This window comes from Triturus cristatus, chromosome 7 (genome assembly GCF_964204655.1).
Source record: "Triturus cristatus chromosome 7, aTriCri1.1, whole genome shotgun sequence".
NCBI lineage: Eukaryota > Metazoa > Chordata > Amphibia > Caudata > Salamandridae > Triturus > Triturus cristatus.
In genome coordinates this window covers 240,172,979-240,199,966 of record NC_140590.1, presented here as the reverse complement: position 1 = coordinate 240,199,966, position 26,988 = coordinate 240,172,979, and the positions used below count along the sequence as shown (strand labels likewise).

Below are 26,988 nucleotides of genomic sequence, written 5' to 3'. Positions count from 1 at the left end.
ATGCATTGTCTGGGTTTGAATTGGTAACATCATCGTGTGTTATCGTTAGGGACATTTCTGTGTGAAAGAGGTGTATGGATAGCGACGGCCACCTGTGAAATTTTGGTCTTAAGTAACAGGAGTCCATTGTGAAGCTCTGATTACCCTTATCACTGGAAAGGTAATAGGTGTTCCCTAAGCTTGTTAGAAGGGTAAAGTAGAGGGAAGTGCTACTTTATCAACGAATGCAACAATTCTGTAGTAGGGCAGAGGTAAGCGCTGCTCTCGGGAAATGCAGGATTCTGTGTGAATGAACTACATTTTCCGTATGAATGTGTATAAATGAAATAGCATTCGGCTTAATTGTGAAACTCTGGTCTTAATTCTCAGCAGCAGTGTAGTCTCCAACAGGTGTTTTATCTCCAGAGAAACGGTTAGCTAATGCTTGCTAGGAGGGTAAGGTAGAGGGAAGTGCTACTTTATCGGCGAACGTAATAATTCCGTAGTAGGGCAGAGGTAAGCGCTGTTCTCGGGAAATACGGAATTCTTGTGAGAAAGGTCAAAACTATCTCGTTTGTTAGTGAAACAGACAATGGTGGTGTTTTTCTGTCGTTACTAACAAATTTTGAGTACAAAAGAGCGTAAGAGAAAGTTTGCCGATACATTTTGTAAAGGAGAGGTCAGCAGAAGCAGGAGTAGCGAGACAAGCTGACGTCAGAAAAGACCGCGCTGGGATTGGCCAGCTGTTAAGGGATGCAGACGCTCCGGATTGGTGCGTTAGTGTTCGCCACGCTGGGGGTGGAGAAGTGACAGGGTGACGCAGAGGCTCCGGATTGGTGCGTTAGTGTGAGTCGCGCTGAGATTGGAGTATTACAGATGTGACTTAGACGCTCTTGATTGGTGCGTTAGTTTGAGTCGCGCTACGATTGGATAAGACCACAGAATAGTCATAGAAGAAATCTAGCGATACTGAGAAAAGAAAATGATGTATTACGATCCACCAGAAAAAGAGAAAAAGTCCTGGTTTGGAAAGATCAAGAATTTATTTTAAAAAGATAAACCGATTGTGACTAGAGAGGGACAGTTGCTTCGTCCACCGAAATCTCCCGCATCCTTCATGGTTGCGAAATATGGGTTTCATACAAGTATTTGGCTAGATAATTGGGCGAAGTATACAAAAGATGATGGAGTTTTAGCATTTCCAGAACATGGTTCATTCAATTTAGCAGTATTAAGGAATTAGAGAGAAGAATGATGAGATTAGAACCGAGACCTAGACCTACTCAATTTGAAGCATTGACAGAATGGGAAGATGAGATGTATGAAAGAGAACGACAGCGGAGTGGCGGAAGGTATAAATACATGTTTGGTAGACCGTGTGGACTGGAGAATCATGATGACAGAATGAGGAGATGGAGAAGTGCAAATATGGCTGATGGGATGTTCCCTGTGAAAAATGCTGAAGAGACTAGTAGTAGAAAATGTATAGAGAAGAAAAATAATACAGGATCAGAAGGTTACAAGTATGGTGTGCATGAGTCGGAGGATGATGTACTTGAGGACATGTTTTATAAAAATCCTCCCCCGTATCAACCAAATTTCACGTTATGGACACCAATTGCCCCAGTAAAAGAGACACCACAAAATATAAAATTTGAGTCAATGCCACCTGAGGCAGGGAGAAATAATCCCTTTAGAGAGTCAGAAAACACACAACCTGGTAAAATGACAAATAAAAACTAAGCTGAATTAGCCAGAACTACTTTAGAGTTAACTGAAAAGATCCGGGAATTGACCAAAAATATGGAAGCTGTAACAATAAGACCAGTGATGCCTATTTTTGATAAACAGAAGGATAGTGAACATTGTCTAACGATCCCTTATAACAGTAATAAACAAACCGAAATGGAAAATAGAGATTCAAGAGAAAATCCGTGGGGACAAGTGGCAGGAACTTCTGGATTAAGTACTCCTAAAAATTTGATAGTAAATCAGAGCCTGGCGAAGAAATCAATAATGACGACAGAATCTGTACCAGGGACACCAAAGAGTTTAGAACAAACAAGAAATGAACCAAATCCTGTAGGTCCTACTTCCGAAGAACTAAGCGAATGCTTAAGGAGCTTACGGCAAAAAGATGCTGAACCTCGACCTTTAGATGTGGCAAAATTAAAAATAGTCTTAGAAGAATTAATAGTAGGAACTCTATTCCCACAGAAAAATTAAAAGCATATCAGGATGAGGAACCAATGTGTCTATGCAAAAGTATAACACAGAGAGCAAGAAATTTACATGAAAAATTGGAAGAAGTAGCAAGTGAAATGGGTATCGATTTTGAAAAAATAAAATCATTACAAAAACCATACAGAGTAGACTTTGCTGAAAAGGACATTGAGAATCTGAATACAGCAGGAAGAATAACTCAAATTAAAGAGCTAATTGTTTTACTGAGAAAATGGGGCAACGTAGATAAATGGAAATGTAGGTGGTTTCGAAAACGGGACGATACAACAGACAAAACGTTCGCAGCTTTCCCAGTAAGAGAAAAAGAAAAGGTGGTAACTGAATGTCCCATGAGGGAGATTCCAGGAGGAGGCTATATGCATGCCCCTTGGACTAGACAGGACATTTTATCATTCACCAATGACTTTCCTCGCTTGTGCGAGAAGCCGGTTAAGTGGTACAGGCAGGTAGACAGGTTTGTAAAATTATCAAAAGTATTATGGATTGATTTGAACAGTTTATTTGACATAATTGTGCCAGCAGATCTATGGGAAGAATGTAAAATTACAATAGGTTTGCCTACTCAAGAATACCCTAGGGATCCAAAAACAGGTGCTCCTGATCCAGAAGTAATGAGAAAATATGAACAGGTAGTTACCTTCCTGAAAAATAAAGTGCCTCCAAAATAAACTGATTGGGTAAAGATTGATAGGACTCACCAAGAAGTAAAATAATCTGTACATGCCTATAATGAAAGATTATTATTGGCTTTTAAACAATGAAGCAGTGATGAAAATTTGAGTGAGAAGGATTTGAGTCATTTTGTATATCGATTTGTGTATGGGTTGCGTCCTGAAGTAAGTGAAATGATTAAACAACATACAGTGGATTGGCAAAATAAAAAGATAGATGAAGTATTGAGACATGCAAAATATTTTAGCGATGAGATTGAAGCCAAGCAACGTAAGTTAAAAGAAAAAGTCATGTAGGCTCAATAAAAGTGGCAGAAAGACAGGAAGCCCAACTGATTGAACAAATAAATGGTATTTGCATGAAACAAAAGCCCAATATTGGGAAAGGGAAAGGACAGATTAGTATAGAAGAAGCCAAAAAGAAGTGGCCAGTCATAACTGCGGACAGATAGGGCATTGGAGAACCGAGTGTAAATTTCCCATAAGTGCTAATGGCGATATTGTATCATTGAATCCACAGGTGCAGAATGAGGTGAGTTTTCAACCGCAGCGACAGCAGCAGGTTATTGCCCAACAGTGTCAGGTGCCAAAACTGCCTTTACCACAGAGCGTAAATCCTCAGAAATACAGTAATGAGACAGGATTCTACAACGAAAAACAGGTAACTAAGCTGCCGCGCTGTAGTGCTGTTTCGCAGTATTGGCTACAACGTGATGAGAGTGAGTCAGAAGAGAGTTATTGACGGTGCCGAGGAGAGGAAGAAGAGTGCGTATTTGGCGCAACTATGGAAGTAGACCAGACAGGCCCTTTAGTGGATGGAAAGGTAAATGACGAAAACATTACTTTCCTAGTAGATACTGGTGCTACTCGTTCAACTGTTAGATCAGCTGATGTCAAAAATCTTCCTCTCTCAGATGAGACAATCCAAGTAGTTGGAGTATCCAACAGACAGATAAAAACATATCTTACTGAACCAGTCAAGGTCAAAATAGGGAAATTTTCTGAAATGCACCGTTTTGTCGTGTGCAATACAAGCCCTGTAAATTTGTTAGGAAGGGACTTACTGTGCAAAATGAACTGCACAATCTTCTGTACTCCTGATGGCATAGCTTTTGAGACTCCTGATGAGGATGTACTGTACAAAATGACTATAGCTGATGTGGAACCTGAAATTACTGAGTCATTTGCTGTATTTGACCCCGAAGAATTGCCTCAGGAATTGAAGAAAACAGTGAAAACTGAGGTATGGGATTTCACGGGAGAAGATGTGGGAAAATTTCTGTAAAGGAAGGACTAAGTTAAGCAAATATTCCACAGTACAAATTGACACCCGAAATAATTGCAGGAGTTACTCCTATAACAGACAGAATGATTGAACAAGGTATATTGAGGGAAATAATGAGCAGTCCGTGTAATTCGCCAATTATGGGTCTGAAAAAGCCTAATGGAACTTTCAGAATAGTACAAGACCTTAGAAAAGTGAATAAAATTGTTGTATCATGTTGTCCCATTGTACCAAATCCTTCTGTGATTTTATATCAGATTCCTCATGATGCAGAATGGTACACAGTGATTGATTTGTGTCATGCTTTCTTTTCAATTCCATTGCACCCTGATAGCCAACAGATTTTTGCATTTTGGTTCAGCGAACAAACTTTGGCATGGTGCCGAATCCCACAGGGATATACAGAAAGCCCATCGATATTTAATCAGATCCTGAAAAAGTCCCTAGAAGATTTAAAAATGCCCGAAAGTTCGGTACTGGTCCAATATATCGATGACCTACTTGTGGCATCGAGAACTCGAGAAGCTTGTGTAGTGGATACTGTTGCATTGCTAAATCATTTAGCAGATGGAGGACTTAAAGTATCCCCATCAAAACTACAATTCTGTCAAAAGGAAGTACAGTATTTAGGCCATAAAATTGAAAAAGGGCTAAGAAAATTGACTGCAGACAGAATCAGGATAATCAAAGGAATGAGAGCCCCAATGACTCAGAGAGAGGTGAGAATATTTCTTGGAATGGTTGGATATTGCCGTCAGTGGATTAGTAATTTTTCATTGATTGCAAAACCTCTGGTACGCTTAACAAAGAGTGATGTAAAAGACCCCATTGAATTAAATAAAGAAGAGTTAAAGGCTTTTAAACAATTGAGAGATGGTTTGTGTGAAGCCCCAGCTCTTGGCATGCCTGACTATGAGAAAGAATTTGAGCTCTATGGCAGCGAAAGGAATGGATGTGCACTTTCTGTACTTGAACAGAAACATAGAAAATTTAGGGGACCAATGGCATATTTTTCAGCAATACTAGATCCTGTAGTTGTGGCATTGCCTGGTTGTTTGAAAGCTGTAGCAGCAACTTGTAAGAGTCTGGAACAGAGTGAAGGAATTGTGTTGGGATATCCTGTGAGAGTGTTTGTGCCTCATGATGTGGCGATCCTTTTAACTAAGAGCTGCACTCAGTTTATGACACATAGTCGTCTAACTAAATATGAGAAAGTCATATTAGGTGCAACAAATGTGAGCCTTGTGAGATGTCTGAATGTGAACCCCTCAACGCTGTTACCTGATGCTGAGAATGTGGAAGTCAGGGATGATGTGGATCATGATTGTTTGGAAGTGCTTGAGTTTGGTACTAAGCCACACCCTGATATAAAAGACGTACCTTTGACAGAAAGTGACTATGTGATGTTTGTGGATGGGTCATGCTTGAGAACGGATGAAGGAAATTTGAGTGCCGCATACTTGGAAAAAGGCAATTTGTTTTTTGCACATCTTTTTTATTGGAAAAGCATTTTACTTGTCTAATAGAGGTAATTGCGGGAAATTGTGCTCTTTTTATTCTGAAATTGTAGTACCTCAGAATTTTTTTTTTAAAGTTATGGAATTGCAGGATTGATCTCACTTGCGAGACTCCTTTAGTTATCAAACAAATAGGGTTTACACTACTCGCCTCTCTGGTGCTTTCGTGGGAGGTCTTGAGGGATAGCGGCCATCTTGAACGGGACCCGCGCTGCTCACGGTTAGCGTCCCAGTTGTTGCACGCTGCACGCCGGCATTAGGCAAACCCTATTTAAGCGGGTTAGTCCGGTCGCGCTGCGCTTGGAAAAAGGCAATTTGTTTTTTGCACATCTTTTTTATTGAAAAAGCATTTTACTTGTCTAATAGAGGGAATTGGGGGAAATTGTGCTCTTTTTATTCTGAAATTGTAGTACCTAAGAATTTTTTTTTTAAAGTTATGGAATTGCAGGATTGATCTCACTTGCGAGACTCCTTTAGTTATTAAACAAATAGAGTTTACACTACTCGCCTCTCTGGTGCTTTCGTGGGAGGTCTTGAGGGACAGCGGCCATATTGGACAGGACCCGCGCTGCTCACGGTCAGCGTCCCAGTTGTTTCACGCTGCATGCCGGCTTTAGCCACACCCTATTTAAATGGCGTCTGGTCGAACGCGCAGCGGGTGCGCCGTTGGCGTGCCGAAGGCGCGCCTAAGGCAAGCCAGTCTGCGCCCGTCAGTGCTAAGCCAGCGCGCAGGGCGAGCCAATCTGCCGGTCTAAACTCTGGGGCTAGAAATGTTATTCACTTTTCCGGTGAATTATTGAAATCGCTTAGACCTAGTCCCTGCCCGCCACATAGTGGCAAGTGGGGAGGGTCTACAAGGAACTATGTTTGTGGGGACTGTGGGTTTCTGTTAACATCGGAGCCCCCGTCGATTGATAGGCCTGTTGATTTAGTTAAACCTGGGATCATTAGTGCCTGCCTCCTTAATGCTAGACCTTTAAAAATCACTATGTGGATGTGGCTGATTTGATTACTGATAATGGTTTAGACCTTTTGTTTATCACCGAGACTTGGCTTGATGCCATTTCTAATCCTATCGTGGCCTTGGCGACCCCAGCCGGCTTTAAAGTCTTACGGGTGGACCACCCTGTAGGCAGAAGTGGGGGCCTGGCCATTTTGTATAGGGATTGCTGGTCTCTTCTCAGCGAAACATCCACTCTTTGGGGAGACTGTGAGGTCTTGGATTTTCGCTTGCAACTATCGGCCCATTTTACTTGGGGGGGGGGGTCCTTGATTTATCGACCGCCTGGGTCAACCAGGGCTTTCCTGGAGACCTGTGGGGATGCACTGGCTGAGCGTGCTCTGCGTTTCTCGAAGTATGTGCTTCTTGGTGACATTAATCTCCATCTTGATCACGCGGAGCTGACTGACTGTGCAGCATTTTTGGATTCCCTCAATTTTTCTAACCTTTTTCAATGGGTTATGGATCCCACCCATTTGGGTGGGCACACTTTGGATATCATTTGCTCCACTTTTCCTATCTTAGTGGTGAAGCCAAGGCCAGTCGCTTGGTCAGGTCATTTCCCCATATTTTTTTCTTGGGATATTAAACATCCTTTAAGCACTGCCAACCATCATCGTCCTCCAGTCGCTAGGAAAATGGACCCTGGGCAGCTTAGTAGCTCTCTGGCAGCCTCCCGGCCCTCCTTTCAGGGTGACCTGGAGGATAATGTGTCCCAGTTCGCCGACTGGATCACAAGTTCGATTGAGATTTTGTCTGTACCACGTCAACGAAGGATGAGGAGAGAGTCCCCCTCTAAGCCTTGGTTTACCCCCGAGCTGAGGAATTTAAAACATGCGTGTAAATTACTGGAGAGAGCCTGGTGCTCCAGTGGTTACTGTTCCATTGCTAAATGTGCCCTTAGAACTAAACAAAAACGGTACTATACAGCCATCGGAGAGGCCAAAGGGCAGCACTACTCTGACCGCATTGAGAGGGCAAACAACAACTCAAAATAAATGTTTGCTATTGTACAGAATTTCTTGACTCCTAGTGCCCAAGTGGTAGTGACACCTTCCTCGGAGACCTGGTGTCACTCCCTGGCAAACTTTTTCAGGGATAAAATAGTTAGCATCCAAGAGACGTTTTTGACTTCCCCTAGGAAGAATAGTGGTGCCATGGTGGTGAGGCCAAGGGAAAAACCGGTTTCCTCTTTTTCTGCGTTTAGACCTTTCGATCTTCCTGGCTCTCTTAAGATTCTTAGGGCATTAAAGTCGGGATCACCTAAAGACCCATGCACTGCCAGACTGCTGTCTGGTGTGGCAGATACTATTAATTCAGAAGTTAATCATATGATTAATAAATCGCTGCTTGAAGCGCATGTTCCGCTTTCTTGGAAGCAGGCGCTGATTCTTTCCCTCCTTAAGAAGACATCCCTTGACCCTCTTCTACCTGAGAATTACTGCCCTATCTCACTCTTGCCTAGTCTGTCGAAAGTTTGTGAGAGGGTGGTTACGTCTCAACTGACTAACTATGTCGAGATCTCAGGTTTGTTTCACCCGGCACAATCCAGTTTCCGTGCTTCTTATAGCACTGAGTCAGCGCTGCTTGAGGTGACGGAGGCGATCCGGCATTGTTTGGATGCCGGTGGGAAAGCAGCCTTGGTGATGTTAGATCTCTCGGCTGCTTTCGACACCGTGCCCCATTCTTTGCTCCTTGATCGTCTTTCAAAAATAGGCATCGCTGTCTCAGCTTTGTAGTGGCTTAAGTCTTTTTTGGAGGGTCGGTCACAGCAGGTATGGATTTCCCCATGCGCCTCCGTGCCACTGCAGGTGACTACGGGTGTGCCGCAGGGGTCATCCCTTAGCCCCTTGTTATTTAACATCTATATGACTCCGCTGGTGTATCTTGCGGAGTCACTTGTCATTAGGGGCCAGAGTGATGGCCTATGCAGACGATACTCAGATCCTATTTTGTTGGAATAGGGAAGATGATTCGGTTGCGGCTGCGCAACATTGCTTGTCGTCAGTCTTTCACTGGCTGGCGAATGCCCAATTGAAATGCAATGAAGGCAATTCTTGAGTTCTCTTCTATGGGTCCTTTTCATCTGAGTTTAGCGATAGGCTTTGGCCACTGGGTTTTCCTCGACCAACTACTAGTAAAGGCGCCGTAAAAAATCTTGGCGTCTGGTTCGAGGAAAACTTGAATTTTGCAACTCAGGTGAAGAAGCTGACCGGTGCTTGTTTTGGCACTCTTAAAACCTTGCGGAAGTTTCTTCCCCTTTTGCCAGGTAAGGCTAAAGAAACTGTGGTCCGTGCCCTTATTTTATCCCGTTTGGACTATGCCAACGCTCTCTTGGTTGGCAGTCCAGGACTTTTAGTTAAGAAATTGCAAGTTGTTAAAAACTCGGCGGCCAGGCTTCTTCTCGGCTTGTGTCCAAGGCTTAGTGTTCGCACTCTTCTGCGCTCCTTGCACTGGCTCCCAGTCGAATCTCGTTTGAAATTCAAAATGCTATCCATTGCCCACCAGGCCCTTTATGGTCTGGGTCCTTTCTACTTGCATAAGAGGTTTGCCTTTTACACACCAGGGAGACAGCTGCGTTCGTCTGCTCAGCTTTTGGTTCAGACCCCCAGGTTTAATCGCCAAAGACTGGAGGGGAACTCCTTTGTCCTTAAAGCGGGTCTCGCCTGGAATGTGTTGCCCTTAGCTCTTCGGGCTACCCAGGACCCTCTTTTGTTTAAAAAAAAAGTTAAAAACTTTGCTTTTTTAGTTTGATTGGTGTGCATTTCTTCTTTCTCTTTTCCGTAGCTGGCGCCGGGACACTTTCGAGGAGTTGTGCGCTGTATAAATTGAAGATAACATAACATAACATACGCAGTATGTACTGTAGCAGCGGTACTGGAGGCATCTTGTCTGAAAGAAGTGAAATCGGCCCAGGTTGCTGAACTATTTGCATTAACTAGAGCCTGCAAGTTGGGAAAGAATCTGAGAGTGACTGTGATCACCAATAGTCGGTATGGTTTTGGTGTGGTGCATGACTTTGGGCAAATTTGGTCCCAAAGAGGATTTTTGACATCGAGTGGAACTCCTATAAGGAATGCTGAAGTGGTTGGAAAGTTGCTAGAGGCGATAGAGCTGCCTAAGCAATTGGCAGTAGTAAAATGTCCTGCACACTCGAAGTCTGCTGATTATATATCAGCGGGGAACGAGTTTGCTAATGACATGGCACAATATTGTGCACAAAATCAGAACTCTGTGAATCGTGGTAGGGAAAAAGAAAGGAATTTATGTCCCTTGCTGTTTACTAACACTGTGAATACATGGGAAGAAGTGAGGCAGTTGCTGGAAGAAGCAGGAGATGAGGAAAGAAGACAATGGGTAAAAGCAGGATGTGCACCACGGGAAACAAATCACGTGTGGGTTTATCGGGATGGAAGACCAGTCATGCCTGATAGCATGGTTTCTACCATGGTACGGATGTATCATGGACAAGCACATGTAGGGAGAGATGCTATGATCAGACTTTTCAAACAGACATGGTATAATGCAAGATTTATACTTGTAGCTGAGAGCCTATGTCAAAGATGCCTCATATGTCAGCACTACAATCCTGGAAGAAAAACAGTGGTAAGTCTAGGAACGATAGGACGAGAAGGAGGGCCTTTCACAAGAATGCAGATTGACTTCATTGAAATGCCCCCCTGCAATAGGTTGAGGTATGTTCTAGTGGTAGTCTGTTTGTTTTCTCGATGGGTGGAAGCATACCCAACTAGAAGTGATGGAATTACTGTAGCAATGCTACTATTGAGAGAGTTCATTCCCAGATTTGGTTTTCCAGTCACAATTGAATCAGATAGAGGAAAGCATTTTCATAATGAAATCATGAAACTGATTTGTGAAGCATTGAATGTACAACAGAAACTGCATTGTGTCTATCGCCCAGAGGATTCTGGCGTGGTGGAACAAGTAAATGGCACCATTAAAAACAGATTGGGAAAAATGTGTTTAGCCACAGGTTTGAAATGGCCTGATGTCTTGCCTGTAGTACTCATGACTATTAGATCTATTCCTGATAGGAACACTGGATTGAGTCCTCATGAGATAGTGATGGGGAGGGCAATGAGACATGTTTTCATTCCTGTCAACAAACTATTGCCTATATCTGATGACATGGTGTTGGATTATTGCAAGGGATTGGCTGATTCCATTCATTCTGTGTTTCATCAGGTTGGATCGGATGCAACCACTCTTGGAAAGAAGCCAGCTCATGATCTAAGCCCAGGTGATTGGGTAAGAATGAAAGTACATAGAAGAAGAAACTGTCTGGTCCCAAGGTGAGGTAAACCACGTCAGGTGATCCTGACCACAACGACAGCTGTGAAATGTGCAGGAGTGAAGAATTGGATTCATGCATACCTTGCGAATTCTAAATTCAGTGGATAACAGTGAAGAAGAATACTTTGAAGAATCTGAAACCAGTTCTGAGTCAGATACAGAAGAAACAAGAGCAAGACCAACTCCTGAAAGGGGGGAGTCAGAGCCAAGTCCAGTTATAGCACCAGAGAATCTACCATTAAGAAGGAGATTGCAAATTTCTGACACTAGCTCAGAGTCAGACACTGAACCAGCACAAGTACATGACAGTGTAAACGAAAACAGTGAAGAGACCATCAAAGAAATTATTGATAAAAAGCTCCACATGAAAAAACAAGAGAAATTCCACCTGAAATCACAGAGGTAGATGGTGAGGTACCAGATACAGAGAGAGAGGGAAAGATTGTTGCGGAAGACCCCCGAGGAGGTGTAGGGAAACCATACATCCAGGTAGAAGAAGGGACAGTTAGTCAGCAGGAAGATTGTGTGGAAGAAACACGAGGAGGGACAGAAGTAGATAAGAAAAAGGAAGTGGTGGAAAGGAAGACTACTGAAAGAAAGAGATGAGGTGGAACTGAATCTGACGACAGTGACGACGAAGTACCGGAAGGTCGAGTTCTGAGAAAAAGAGCATGGAGAACTGAGCGAAGTGAAAAGGGAAATAAGTTGAAAAGGCCAGCGAAGGAGGAAGTTTGGCCAAACAAGATAAAGAGATTAAGATACCGACTGACACGAGTAAAGTCATCTAGAGCTGAACAAGTGAATGAGGTGTCTAGCCAAGAGAAATCAAAAGACGTTGAACAGACACCATCAGAGGAAAGAAGAAAGCCTAACCAGAAGTATAAGTCACCAGAATGGTCATATGTGGCCCTTCCTGAAGTACAAGAGGAAGCAGACAGCCAAGGGGATCTAGGTGTGACTATACCAGACGTGGTTGAGGAAGAAGAAGAATCGGAAATCCTGAGAGTTATCTTGTCCGACATCGGAGAAGAGACGGATGTTCAGGAAATTCTGGATCAAGATTTTGAGGGCAAGGTGAAAGACAATCAAATGCCAAATTGAGGAAACAAAGGTGTTCCAGAAGAGAATTTTGAAAAATACCGAAAAAGAGACATATCCGAAAAGAACCAAGTAGGCGCCTAGAGCCTTGGGTTTAGACTAAACTAGTTGTGTGTGGACGAGGCTAAGTCAAAAGACACTGATCATTTTATGAAATGGCAAACACAGAAAGTAGAAAATCTACATGTGTGTTCCTTCAAAGATGGTGCAAGGTGTGTTGCTGTTGTGAAGGATTATTAATGCTTCTGTGGAGTGTGTTAGATTTAATAGTATCATTTAAAGTAACATTTGAGACAATAGAAGGTCATACTGAAAATAGAACTGATATAGAAAAGATTCATGATATTAATCCAACTAGAGGAATAGATAGAATGTATTTACATAAAGATAGGTCCCTAACTGATTTTTCTAACAATGTTTTTTCAAAATTATTGTATGAATATGTAAAAACGATGGATGTGAGAGATTGCTATGTGTGCATGCAGTTGCCTGCATCAGTATCTGAGGGAGTGACCTACCACCACCTTCCAGTGACATATGGAATAACATGTAGTGTATTAGCAAGTTTGTTTATAAAACAGGGAAATTCGAATATAATTTTTCTGATGTAGATAACATTTTTTCACAAGTACCAGTAGTTCCTGAACTAAATAGAGTAAAACCTGGTAAAGTGTTAGGTGATTTTTTTCTGGAAACTAGAGAATTAACTTTAGAATCAGTATTTAGAAATAATCTCACTTGTAGTTTGAAGAAGGAATAAAATACTTTTCCAGATATGGTAGAAGAAAGGAGGATAAAAATGAAAAAGAAGATACCTGAGAGAAAAGAAGAAAAGACAGTCTGGGATGTTGAAAGAAAAAAACATTTGAAAGGATAAACTAGTCCAGCTATGGCTTTAGATTGGCCCCAGAAAGGGAAATTGTCTATTAGAAGAAATCAAACTGTGTATGATAATTACTTCATAGGTGCAAGTGACTGCCATGATACTTATAGAATCATGGGTGGATGGGGATTTAAAGGAGGAAATGATCCGGTATTTCCTGGATTATATTTTATCTGCGGGAACAAAGTTTATTATCGATTACCTGACCATTGGTATGGCACATGTTACTGATGGAGCAGGTAGAGCAAAATGTTGTATACCTCCTCTATTTTGCATGCAAAGACTAACTATATAACTTACTGATTTAATTTTGTGGTGTGACATTCTAAATCAATCTTTTGCATACACAAATTGCACATGGGAAATTGCTATTTGCATGGCTGAATAACTCAAATAACTAAAATACGTATGCATATTAATAGTAGTAAATGTGGTAATTAGATATTGCATGATTTATGTTGCTTATGTGAACGTTTGCATTCCTGATTGGATCCTAAAGGTAAATATTATCGCTTTAAATGTCGCTATATGCTAGGAAAATACTAATACATAAAGGGATTAGTGAGGGTATAACATTAGATTCATCATTTCTTTGTATTAATTATTCTTTTGTGTTTGTTAGTTACCATTTGGGCCTACCACAAAATGGAGTCGAAAATCGAGTTCAGAAGTGGCCACCGTCTCGTGAGCGCGACACCTACTGCGCAGACTCGGATGGCTCCGTGAACTTCCTAAAGACCCAAGCACCCAATATCCTCGGTCAAGGATAGGATCTTGATGGACTGCCAAACCCCCGGACAGTAAAAACCGGTTTAAAATGAACAATTGGATCATACAGGCAAACCTAAAAACCTTGTAACATAAGGACTATGTCATCGACGGAAGTGAAACAGCAAAATCCATGAGAACTTTAATAAGTAAAATCGGACGTTTTCGATCAGCCAATCATAGACTTTCTCCGCCTAAAAATGTTTCATGTTATCCCGAAATGTATTATAAAAAGAGTAGTAGAATAGGGAGGAGTTAGTTGGTGTTGTTTCGGATTGTTCCATTTCCTGACGTCTATGCTGGCGATGACAGATGCTTGCACGATTTCTGGTCCTATGGAGATCTTTGGGACTGTAACGTGCTGAGCAAAGAACTTTCGGACTTAAAGCTTTGGCCTGCCTTATTTGGACAAATTAACGGCTAATTTGGTTATGCAGAGCCAATGAATTAGAGAAAATCCAGATAGCAAGAATAGGTAAATATAATGTCCGGTGATTTGAATTAATTGATCTAGAAACTCTAAAATTTTCGATGAAACAAATGCTAATATTAATTGAAAACTAGATTTAGATAAACAAATATTGATTAACAGAGAATCATGACTTTGTGGTTTTTCGTTAAAGAGAATAAAAGATTCTGAGTCTTAAAATGTGTTTTAGCTGGTTCTAAATCACCATCAACCAGTCCAACTGATTGGTCCATCGACCAAGTGTTGGAGTGCCTTGATGTTAAGGTTAGGATCCTATAGGTGATGATGCAAATGTATATTCTGTAAATAATTTTTCTTAATAAGGTACCCCCCCACATGTCCAGCGCATCATTCCCCCTGTGTGCAGATTCGTGAGAGAACCTATGAGAGTTGCTGTTATGGACCCCACCAATGAATGTGTGTGTGAATGAGTTAGTGTGACGACAGGTCTGCGACAGGGAAGATCTGTAAATTTTACCCCTCCCAGTCTCGCGCTGGATCAGTATCAAATGCGGCTGACAGATCGAGTAAAATCAAAACTGCCTTCCTGCCTTTGTCTGCAGTAGATTTTAATGTGTCCGCTATTTCCAAAAGCGCAGATTCTGCTGACTGCTTGGGGCGGAAGCCTGATTGCTGTGGGTGAAGGATCTTGGCGGTTTCAAGGAAGTTGGAGAGTTCTCTATTCACCAGTCTTTCTGTGATTTTACCCAATACAGGTAGCAGCGACATCGGTCAGAGATTTGAGAGATTTGTTGAGTCTATATTTTGGTTTTTTCTCAGTGGTTTCACTATGGCCAATGTTCATTCATCTGGGACTGTGCATGTAGTAAACGAGGAGTTGACTATCTGGTTAATCACCAGATTAACAATATTTATGATTTGGTGGTGGATCATGAGAGGGCAAGCATCAAGGGGGGAGCCTGATTTACAGGCAGCAATTGATCCATGTGTCTGCTTGAGCGAGACTGTTTCAAAGACTTGGAGAAAGGGACTGGTGCGAGTGGGGTCAGGCTCTAAGTCAAAGTCCAGATTTTGTGTAGGGATTGTGAAGAAGTCTTTTTGAATATTCTGGATTTTTTCCTCGAAAAGGTCGAGATCCGGTCATATAGGGTCTGTGATGGGGGATTGCTCTACTCAATGTTTTAGGGTCGGTAAAGGACTTTACAATTGAGAAAATAGTCTTCTGATTTTGATGTGCCTCGGAAATATTGTTTGAGTAGTACTCTGTTTTAGCTGATTTAATGTGTGTATGGTATTGTCTCCTGCTTATTTTAAAGGCGTTTTGGTCTGCTGGGTCATAAGCTCTTCTCTACTTGCGTTCCAGTTGTTTACATTGGAGATGTAGTTGAGCTAAGGTGGGCGTGTACCAAGGAGCTTGGTGGGTTTTGGCTTTAACTTTCTTATTAGGTTGTTCCAGTGGGGCTAACTCATTGCTTATTGAGGGCATCTAATTATGGAAGAGTTGTGAGTCTTCCAGAATTTTGCCGATTAATACAGGGGTGTAAGTATGAGCAATAATGGGCAACTTTGGATTGGTAGCTAATTGTGACCACTTGCGCCTTGAGTAAGGGGAGGGTATTTGCTTAGCAGGGTGTTTCGCAACTGGCATCTTGATGCTAAGGGGGATAAGTTTGTGGTCTGACCATATCTGAGGGATAGGGGTGTCGACCATTAGCGAGGTGGAGTTGGAACAGACTCCATCCAGTGTATGACCCGCCTGGTGTGTCAGGGCTTCGACTAGTTGGTGCATTCCAAGTGATTCTATAATCTTAAAAAAGTTGTCCACTCCTGGCTCATTTCTGCATTCTAGGTGGAGAATGAGGTATCCTAGGAGGGTAAAATTAGCGTACCTGAGGAGAAAGTGGCTTAGGATATCTCCTAGTGATTCTAGAAAAATAGCACTAGGGCCGGGTGGACGGTAGCCTGGTGATCAATTCTCTGATATCATGTGAGTGCTTGCAAAGTGATCGTGCATTAATTTGAGAGCTGCTAAGTGTTAAGACTTTCATGCCTGTGATTTTAGGGCATATATCTATGAAGGAAAGCTTGGTTCTACATTTCCTACAGGAGAGAGTGCCATTAATCTTATCCGGTGGTAATTGGCAATCACATTTTTTCCTTGTGTCAAAGCTTTTTAGCAATCTTGAAGAAGATGCAATGCCTGGGTGCTTTTGGGCAGCAAGGCTGGCCGCGTTCTGGACGTGGACAGGCACAGACAGGCTTGCCGGCGGCACAACCGCTGCAAGCGCCCACTTCGTGCGTCCGCGTTGGCAGGCTCATTAAATACTATGCCATGCCAACCACTGCAGAGCAACCTGTCCCAAGATGGTGGCTCTGAAATGGGCCTTTTCTCCTGATGGAAGGGGAGGAGAGGGAGGAAAGTGAGAGTGCAGTGTGACTATGTCCGCGACCGTGGGCTTCGTGAGAGTTCAAATTCCGGTAAGCAGTAATCGTTTACCACATTTAAGTCAAATTCAAGTAATTAATTCAAATTCAAGTAAACAGTCAAATTCAAGTGAACAGTAATCTTTCCACACATTTAGGATTCAATTCGGTTTCCCCAATGCTATTACAGGAGCTTAAGGTATAGGCATGCACTAAGCGTGAATTAGAAAGCGGGGAGAACTGTCAGCCTTTCCTATCTCCGCTGCTCGTCTGCGTTGGCAGGCTCATTAAATACAATGGCCCGCCAACCACTAGAACACAAATTGTCCCAAGATGGCGGCTCTGAAATGGACCTTTTCTCCTCCTGGAGATCCACAAATGCATGACCAGTGTTGCCGACTCGATGAAGAACAACTGCCTGAGGCTGAACACAGACAAGATGGAAGTCCTGATATTCGGCAATAACAGCAACCCATGGAACGGCTCCTGGTGGTCATCAGATCTACGACCCGCATCCACACCCTCTGACCATGCCAATGAACCCCCGGGACCTGCAAGTGCCTGGATAATAAGGATTCTCAGAAAGATCTCCAAATGTCTTTCCTTTTCCTCCCAAAAACGGGCAGTTGTGGCCCTTGTGTTGTCTAGATTAGACTACTGTAATGCCCTTTATCTGGGTATTAATAAGGGGCTTGTGCATCGACTTCAGCTACTGCAGAAGGCTGCTGCCAGGCTGCTGATGGGTTTTCCCAAATATCACTCAGTCTCGGCCACTATCAGTAATCTGCATTGGCTTCCGCTTGGTCGGATAATTGTATTGAAAGCCCTCTGCCTTGTTCATAAGGCTTTCTACAATACAAGGTCAAAAGGCATTAAAAAACTATTTCGGAGACATGTGCCCACCAAGCAGTTAAGATCAGCTAGCAAGAACTTGCTGATAGTTCCAGGTTTTTGGAAAGCTAGATGGGGGGTACAGAGTCTTCTCTTTGGCTGCGGCTAAGCTTTGGAACTCTCTTCCTCTCTCAATCTCGGCTCTGGAATCTCATTCTCTCTTCCGTAAAGCCTTGAAGACCTGGCTTTTCACTCTTTCAACTCGGTAAGCCTTGTACATATGTGCACCTCGGTCTCCTGACCTCTTTCCGCAGCGTCTTGACGCCCCTGGGCTAAGTTCGCGATTTATAAAGCTGATATTCATTCATTCATTCACCTGTATATTAATTAAGATGTTGGCATTTTTTGCTCGTGGAATATTGCTAATTTATCTTCATCTTACATGAAACATGAGGTACTTGTTTGAAGGGGATGCAGTGCCACAAAACACAGAACAATGCTTGGAACACAAATTATTTCTATCACAAACTGAGGAGCCAAAAAAGATTTAAAAAAAATAATAGTAGTCATATCCGTTCCTATTAAATCATTAGGACCATTGGGTCAAGAAACAAAATTAAATTTGGTTGTAAACGTAAGTTACTTAAACCTGCAAGAAATTCACAAAGAGATTCTTGGCAGACTCAAGCCCTTTTGTGAGTGCAGAGTATCTCTACCAGTGCAAATTTTCTGCATCCACAATCCCTACTCAGTGTGGGATTCAGGGCTTTCCATGGCATTCCAAGGTGTGGTTTGCCGTGGAAGTTTGTGAACATCTACATCTTGTCACGTTTTTGGGCATTGACAAACTCATGGAAAGAGTCATATGTTTACTCTGGTCAAATGCTGGTGTAAATCCCTTTCCAGGGTGAAAAGGGGAATGAGTCCCTTCCAAATCTAATGGGGCTGAAAAGGAAGGGATTTCTCAATGGGGAAAATATTTCTCTAGTGGAGAAAAAAGAAATAAAAAAGTTGTATTTGTACAGGAGAATCCATTCTGACATATAATTTTTTCATGTAGTCACAATAATAAAATATGGCAGTAAATGTTTCTTTTTTAATTGCGTCCTTTTTATTTAATAATAAGAGTGTCAACAGCTCTTTCAACTCCCTGTGGGTGATGCAAAAAAGTAGACAGAGCTCATCAAAGGACTGCTTACAGTCTGCTCTTGGCACTGCCTTTGCCACTCCAGCGACCAGAGGTCACAAAAGCACTGCCAGGGGCTGCATGATGCAAGCCAGGAGTTGCTGCTGCGACCCCGGGTGACTCCATCCTTTCCAGTGCCCCACTCTCTTTCATCAACAGGTATTCATAGATTTCTAGTTGCACGCAAGGCTGTTGCGAAAAGAAGGCAAGGTGTGCAAGTAGACCACTAGATGGAGCCAGACACCATGGACCCTTGAACAAATTGTCTTTTGTAGTATGTTTAATAGTACTACAGTAGTACTATTAACAGGCTACAAAGCGCAAATTACATACCAACGTTCAGAGATCTTCTCCATCTATCCTATCTTTTATGTGCAGAGATCTCCACCCTCACTGCAGAGATCTCAGCACACATATGCATACATGTTAGTAGTATAAGTGGGAGGGAAATAGCAATTGCTGGAAAATAGGTAAACGGAGGGGCAAATAGGGTTATGGGGAGGGTTAGTGATGCGTTTAGTGAGGGACATGCGCTCAACCACAAAAAGGAAACGCCTCTTCTATAGTGACGACAGCTGGAAAGGCGCCAAAACAGAAGTACCTGCTCCAGCTCAGAGCTAGAGTAAGTCCAGCACAACACATGGAACTGCAAGACCCTTCCAGAGGAAGAAACGACTTAAAACCAAAATCCTTAGGAAACAATGTTAATATAAATTACATTATTTAAACTGTTTAAAAATAAAAACCAATTTTTTTTTTTTTTTTTTTTTTTAAATAAAAACCAATTGTAATTGATGGTAAACAAATTGTCTAAAACTAAAAGATAATTCATATGTTCTATTTACATGTTTAGTTAACCCTTTTTCAATTAATGAGTGAATATAACAATATTTAAATGAAAAATCGATTACTTTTAATTAGTTTTATACATCACCTTTAATAATTTGTAATACATATTAATATAACTGTTTCTATACTTTAGGTGGGGTTTTTGAAATTTAAATTTCAGAAAATTAATTGTTTTAAAATATTCAAAATAATCAAAATTTGGATTTAGAATTAAGCTATTAATACTGTTTTTCGTGTATTGTTATATATTTAAATTAAATATATACAATAAATCAACATCAACATTTGCCATAAAATATTTTTCTATGTTTTTACAGGTTTAATCAACTTTTAAACCTTTTTCTATACTTTACTATAGGGAGATCTCCGCCCCTATTGCAGAGATCTCCATTAAGTGTGCGGAACATCAAAGACGTTTGGAAAATCATTACTAGTAGTAACTTTACTGTCATATTTGACGTTTTACTGACGGCGCACCTATTTTAGGGGATGGAGACATGTAAGTCTGCATTTTTTTAGTAACGTTACACTTATAAACAATCAATCATTCAATCAATCAGGTGTTTGTTAAGCGCGACTACTCAATCGTAAGGGTCTCAAGGCGCTGGGGGGGCACAGGTTCCAGTCCATCAAGGAGGGGGTCTGTCAAAGAGCCAGGTTTTGAGGTTTCTTGCGAAGATGAGGAGCGATGTTATCTGTCTGAGGTGGAGCGGAAGGTAGGTCCAGGCTCTGGCTGCGCGTAAGGCGAAGGAGCTGCCTCCTGATCTGGTCTTTCTGGTGTGGGGGACCACAACGTAGGAGAGCTGGGCTGATTGTAGGGTCCTTTGGGGTGCGTGGAATTTGAGTCGGCTGTTCAGGTATGCTGGTCCGGAGTCGTGGAGGGCCTTGTGAGCGTGGGTTAGAATCTTGAAGGCGACTCTAGCTTCGATGGGGAGCCAGTGGAGTATGCGCAGGTGCTGGGAGATGTGGCAGTTTCTTGGCAGGTTGAGGACCAGTCTTGCGGCGGCGTTTTGGATGTTCTGTAGCTTGTGGGTGAGGTTTTTGTTGATTCCAGCATAGAATGTGTTGCCATAGTCGAGCCTGCTGGTGATCAGGGCGTGAGTGACGGTCTTTCTGTGTTCAAGGGGGATCCATTTGAAGGTCTTACGTAGGAGGCGGAGGACGGAGTTGATCTGGCGGTCCATTTTGAGCTCTGAGTCCAAGATGATTCCCAGGTTGCATGCGTGGTCCGTGGGGGTGGGAGGGCTTTCGAGGGGGGGTGCCACCAGGTATCGTTCCAGGCGTCGGGGTTTGGGCCCATGATAAGTACTTCCATTTTATTGGTGTTTAGTTGTTAGCAGCTGTTTTTCATCCATTTGGCGACGGCTTCCATGCCTTCTCGAAAGTTGTGTCTGGCGGTATTGGGTTTGTTGGATAGGGACAGGATGAGTTGGGTGTCGTCTGTGTATGACACAATGTTGAGTCTGTAGGTTTGATGGGGCGAACGGAGCCATGTAGACGTTGAAGAGCGTAGGGTTGAGGGAGGACCCCTGGGGGACTCCGCAGGTAGCAGGTGTAGGGTCCTAGAGGATAGGGGGGAGTCTGACTCGCTGCGTTCTGCCGGAGTGGAAGGAGCGGATACAGTTGAGGGTCTTGTCTTGGATACCTGCGTCGTGGAGTCTGAGTATTAGGGTGCGTGAGAAACTATGTCGAATGCCGCTGAGAGGTTGAGGAGGCCGAGGGCTGCTGTTTCTCCTTTGTCCAGTAAGGTACGGATGTCGTCTGCTGCAGCCAGGAGGGCGGTTTCTGTTCTGTGGTTTTTTCTGAAGCCAGATTGGGAGGAGTCGAGGACGTTGTGCTCTTCGATGTATGTGGCGAGTTGGCTGTTGATGGCTTTCTCGATGACTTTCGCTGGGAACGGGAGCAGGGAGATGGGTCTGTAGTTTTTGAGGTCGGTGGGGTCCACCAAGGGTTTCTTCAGGAGGGGGTTAATCTCAGTTGTGTCCAGTCATCAGGGAAGGAGGCGGTTGCCAGGGAGCGGTTCATGGTGTGGCAGAGCATGGGTGCGATGGTGTCAGCGGCTCTCTTCAAAATGTGGTGGGGGCAGGGGTCCGTGGGGGCTCCGGAGTGGATTGACTTCATCGTCTTCAGTGGTGAGGGCTGTCCAGTTGTCGATCGCTGGCTTCAGGGTGTCGGGGTGGTTGGTGAAGGTTCAGTGTGTCGGTTGTCCTCGTCGAAGTTGTCGTAGATGCTCTAGATTTTGTGGTGGAAAAAGGTGCTGAGTTTGTCGCAGAGGTCTTGTGAGGGAGGGATGTCGGTGGACTCGCTGGTCGGTTGGGCAAACTCCTTGATGATGTTGAAGAGTTCTTTGCTGTTGTGTGCATGAGTGGAGATTCTGTAAACGGTGAATAGCTGACAGCATTAAAGTTTCTCAAAAGTGAAAAAAGTTAATGTACTTATAGTCAGTGCTTAATTTGTAAACAAATGAGTGCCGGTGCCCAATGTTCTCCTGAAAAACCTGCGACCAGTGCCATTGAATGTCAGCACGCTGCTTACCAAGGCTGCATAGTCCTAAATCCACCTCATGCCTCCGTAATCAACTACCAAACACCACCTCCTCTTTTATCTCACTCTTGCAATTTCATCCTTTCTCTCTTTGCAAACCTTCTCTGTTTTTCGCACCTCCTCCAGCTTTCAACTTTGCTCTCGAAAAATGGCTTTTGATGTAATAAAGCAGATCAAACCTGCATTTAATTTGGAGAAATCTTAGGCCGACAAGGACTTATCTAACCATGTCTCAGCAGTCAGTATGAACAATATGTATCTAAAAAACACTTCACAAGGGAGGCCTGAGGAAGACTAGTGCTACAGCTCACCATCCTTGAAGAGCATCTCCCCATGACGTCCCAGTATAATTTTGAACGTTTAACACAGGAGAGAGTTTACGGATGCATATTCTTTAAAGTTCTTTTCAAGTATTCTGAGTGTTATGTGAAGCAGATTAGCAGATCCGTATGTCCATTTACTTTGAAGAGTTCATAATTGGCATATCCCTCTGCCATAGTATCATCAGCAAATAGTTACAGACCCCACCAACCATTTAGCTAAACCGTGAACATGAAGCATAGGTTGTCCTCAAGGGCACGCCACTTATGTGACAGTTCACTTGTGTGACAACTTGTTGGACACTTTATGACAGGGATTGTGCTTTAAATGTGCATCGCATGTGCGCAGCCTTTTGAATCTCAAAAGAACCCGGAGAGGACTACAGAGAGTAATCCAATTTAAATGGATGGATATATGGATGGATGGATGAGCTTTGATGAGAGGACAAAGATGCATGCGAAGAACATTGTAAGAGTTTGGCCCAACAGCTTTATCACAGTATATCCAAGATAAAGCCCTCGCAGGTTCAAAATACAAACAGTGCACCATCATATATTATAATCGCACGGCCTATGCACACATTTGTTCCAAGCAAGGAAAATCCTCCATGTTCATCACACCATCAGTGAGCTCATTATCAGACGTGGAAAGGGCGCGCATTGAGTTCGCACTGTGAGGGTTTCGAACTGGGGCCATGCAAAACCCCAACTAACCAGAGACCATTAAACCAACCAATGGTAGAACAGGTCTGGTTGGCAAGAGGGGATTGCTTTGTTTACAGTCTAGGAAAAAACATGTCCTCCATTGTGCTCCTTGTGAAGATGATGACTGGTTTCCAAGGATATCAGAAAAAGCTATGGGCTCGGTAGAAACGTGGACAGGCTTCCAACACCACAGGCACATCTGTGTTTCTTATTTAAGTCTGGCCTAGAGATAGCTTTAATTGACTCTGTGTTAAGCTATGGAAAGAGGCGCATCAAGGACAGGCAAGAATGCATTTGCACAGGCAGTAGGCTGGGATGGCCTTGGGTAGCCACACAGGTCATGTAGAACTGTACAGTCAGCAAGCTACGATGAATGCTAGTAAGTAGTGGGGTAAACCAAACAGCAGGCATGCTGCAGGTCGGAAGGAACTCATGCTATATTACAGGTATGATACAGTAGAGACTGCTTCTATTTGGTAGATAATATGCACAGGCAGTACCATGTGAGGTAAATCTGGTGCATGCATTGTGAAGAAAGAGGTATTGTAGTAAATGCTGGGCAAGAAAAACACTTAACGAATAAATAAAACAGAATAAACCGTCCTAACAAGATACATTGATATTTTTTTAATTTGGAACACAATATGTGATAAATAGATGGAAATAATAACTTTTCCAAAATGAGAGAAAGAGCCCTGAGAAAGCGGTTTTACACTTTTGCGAAACATGTGTTGGCTGTTGTCTTAAATGTCATGAGGTTGTACAATGAGATGTTAAAAACAACTATGGTCGCAACTTCAGTGTGGATAACACTTGTCGAACTGAACTAAAATTAAAAAGAAAAATGAATTTCATAGTATGAATTTGACATTTTATGAACAATTTCATTACCATTATTCTGATTACCATTATTCTGATTGCATGCGTTAGAAAGTATACATCTTATTTCCTGTTTGCATTTGAATAAATACACTGGGGGTGGCATCTAGTGTCTCACTGAGTAGCACCAGTTACAACAAGATCACTAACTCCCTAAACTGCAACTGCAAGTTTAGCTCAGATATAATAGGATGTTCTGACTCCACTACTCTGGCTATTAAACACATTTCCTATCTATGAGATGCCCCTGGCTTCTTCACATTCACTCTTGTTCAAGTACTTTCAGCCAGATTCAATAATCTTCATCTAGCTGTTTATTATGCTTTTTTTAAAACGTGTTCTTTCCCAGAAAGGGCATTCTTCCAGTTACCTTTCTTTCCCTTGCTACTCGTTTTCCTAATCCTGCCTTCTACGCTTTTTACTCAGATGTCAAATTCTCCATTCTTAAACCTTTTTGGCCATTTGATTTTCCTCTCTATTTCCTCTGCTCTCTTGTCCTTTCAGTTCTTATCCTCCTTGTCTCTCCTTTTTTCTAACCCATGTTCTAAATATAATCTCCCCTCTCATTCCATTGTGTTCCTTTCTTTTCCCTTTCTCTCTTCCCTACCAAGTCTCCATGATCACCTACGATTCTTTACTCAATTCCTATCCTGGTTAATGCTCTCTCATTCCTCCCTCCCTTACCCTTGTTGCTCCTGCCTTTCACCCCATTACTTGATTCCATTCCTTCTCTCACTTATTCCTCTTGTTTCCTCTTCCTTCGACTCTCTTTCCCATCCTCAATGACCCACTGTTGTAGGGTAGACTGCGGCACAACTGAATTCAGGCAGAACGTGAAAATGTTCGCGGCCGTCAGCGCAAACTTAGCCATCACCCCCTCTGAGGTCCAAGACCGGACCGGGTCCCGTCCGATTCCCGGGCCGGGCCTAGACCCTTGCCCCTTAGGCCCCTTTTGCTTTTCCAGGTTCAGTAATTCAGGAGGACAGGTCATAAAACGAGGAGTGCCACATCTGTGTGAAACTTGTTTCTAGTAAAGGGATGGAGGCAAAATGGAGGCGTTGATTAAAACCTTTGCTTAGATCGAGTTTGTGGGCTGGGCCTGACAAACGTGTCCATTCTCTCACAGTGGAAGTGCTCAGTGGAAGAACTGAAGGCAGAATGCTGAACCAAACGAATCATGTTTTTGCATTTAATCTGTCAGCTTTAATTCATCTATTTTGGAGATTTTTTTAAATAGCAATTTAGGTTTCCCAGAACTGTCTAACACAAAGTCCACACTCCACAGATGTTTAACCACAGTGCACTGTAATTTCAGAGGCTGGTCTCTCCGGCCACCAACGCAATTTTTCTGCTGTTGCAGGCGGAATCAAGGAGGAACACCCCCCGCACATTAAAATACCTATCACCTGTTCGCCGATTAGTATGTAAGTCATGTGCAAATGAGCGTCATTACACTACAGCAAGGTCAAGAGGAACAGCAATTTTCAATGTTAGCGTGCCGATGTCAAGTGCAAGTGCTGCTGGAAGACGGGATAATTCTATGTGATGGCGAGGCGGTCCTGCCAACATAATCCACTCCTTCTGCCGAAGCTCCAATCCTTACCTCTAAACAAAGGCAATACCAGCTGGACAAAAAGGTGACCTCCCCCTCATCAATAAAGAATCAGTAGTATGATGCAGTTTTATCTGAGAATAGAGAAAACGCTCCTTTTGTTGAGGTCACAGACTAGCTCCAGCACCAGCCTGCTGTATATAAGGACTGTAGTCCCAGATCACACCGGCATCCGTTTCTATAGAGCAGCCAACATCGGGAAGTTAAGAGCACATTTTCATTAACAATATTTGACGACAAAACCAGCCCGCCTTTAATGTATATGTTATCAACACGGCGGGTGGAAGCATCCATAAAAGTTGTTTTCAGTATTTGCAGAATGCTACATTAGGTTCTGAAACCGAGTTACTAGCGCAGAGGAGCCTAGTATTTCCATGAGCATTTATCACTAGTAGCAAACAAGTTATGAAGCTATCACCTGATGTGGCTTCTGCAAATCCACGGATCATTTATATGTTTAGACTACATTTTAAATGTTGAATATGGAGGAGTTCAAATTGTTGGGCGTAGGAGACCACAAATGTACAGCCCTGCTTATTGTATGCATTCAATACTGAGGAGTTAATTATCAGTTAATAGAGCTCGACAACTGGCACACAATTCACTCTCTTTAAACCCCTCCAATCTCCCACGTCACAATGCCCTGGGCCTGCACAAAACCGAGCCAGCGCGCGGTGTTTCAATAATATGAGCACGCAGCCATGATAATTCAACTTCTGGCCGGCCCGCCCTGGTCCCGACAGACAGTGCCACCGTGGCATTGGGAACCACGGTCGCCTGGTTGTGACTCTCAAGTTCAACAGACAGCGCCACGTGACGGAACTTGCGACCAGGCAAGAAAGAATTAAAAACAAAAGGGGCCTAAGGGGCAAGGGCCTAGGCTCCGGCCACCACCGCGGATGAATCAGATCAGGCCAGGAGCAGGAGGATTTAAGGATTGCATGCAAGTTACACGACTGAACGGTGTCCAGTTCTTTCGTAAATAGACTCACCTGCTGGCGGCAGTCCAGATAGGGGGAATACAATTATGGGGTGCCTCGCTCTTTCCCAGTCCCGCCCTGGCCTCTGAGATGCCTGCCTCGCCTCCTCGACCTCGTCCTTGCCTCAGAGTCACGCGCACTATTAAATGCGCAAGCCAAATGCGCATGAGCATTACCAGGCAGCAGACCCCAAAACTAACTAAAACCACGGCGCGCAGACGCGGAGGGGGTGACATCTGCGCGCTGCGCACGTCTACGTCACTCATAATGATCAATGATCACATGGTCAGGTGTTTTTTTATATAAATTATAATGAGTCCGGTATCGTTTTCTGCCTGCTGCTGCCTAAATGAAATTAAAATCGGCCGGCAGGTCACTGCTCACGTCACGGAGAGTTGTGCGTAATGCAATGTTATGTTTGATTTTACTTTGCACGGTCGGTCCGACATGGCCAAATCGGCCCCCAGCA

At 43.1% G+C, this 26,988-nt stretch overlaps 1 protein-coding gene across 1 annotated transcript in view; it reads right to left on the bottom strand.

Annotated features, from left to right (window-relative positions):
• Positions 1-26,692, bottom strand: part of LOC146809307 (alpha-tectorin-like) — a 150,676-nt gene extending 123,984 nt beyond the window's left edge. The window contains exon 1 of the mRNA XM_085614853.1: positions 26,532-26,692. Within this exon, the coding sequence (XP_085470979.1) occupies positions 26,532-26,692 (161 nt within the window). The remainder of the gene's footprint in view (positions 1-26,531) is intronic.
• Positions 26,693-26,988: the final 296 nt, after the last annotated feature.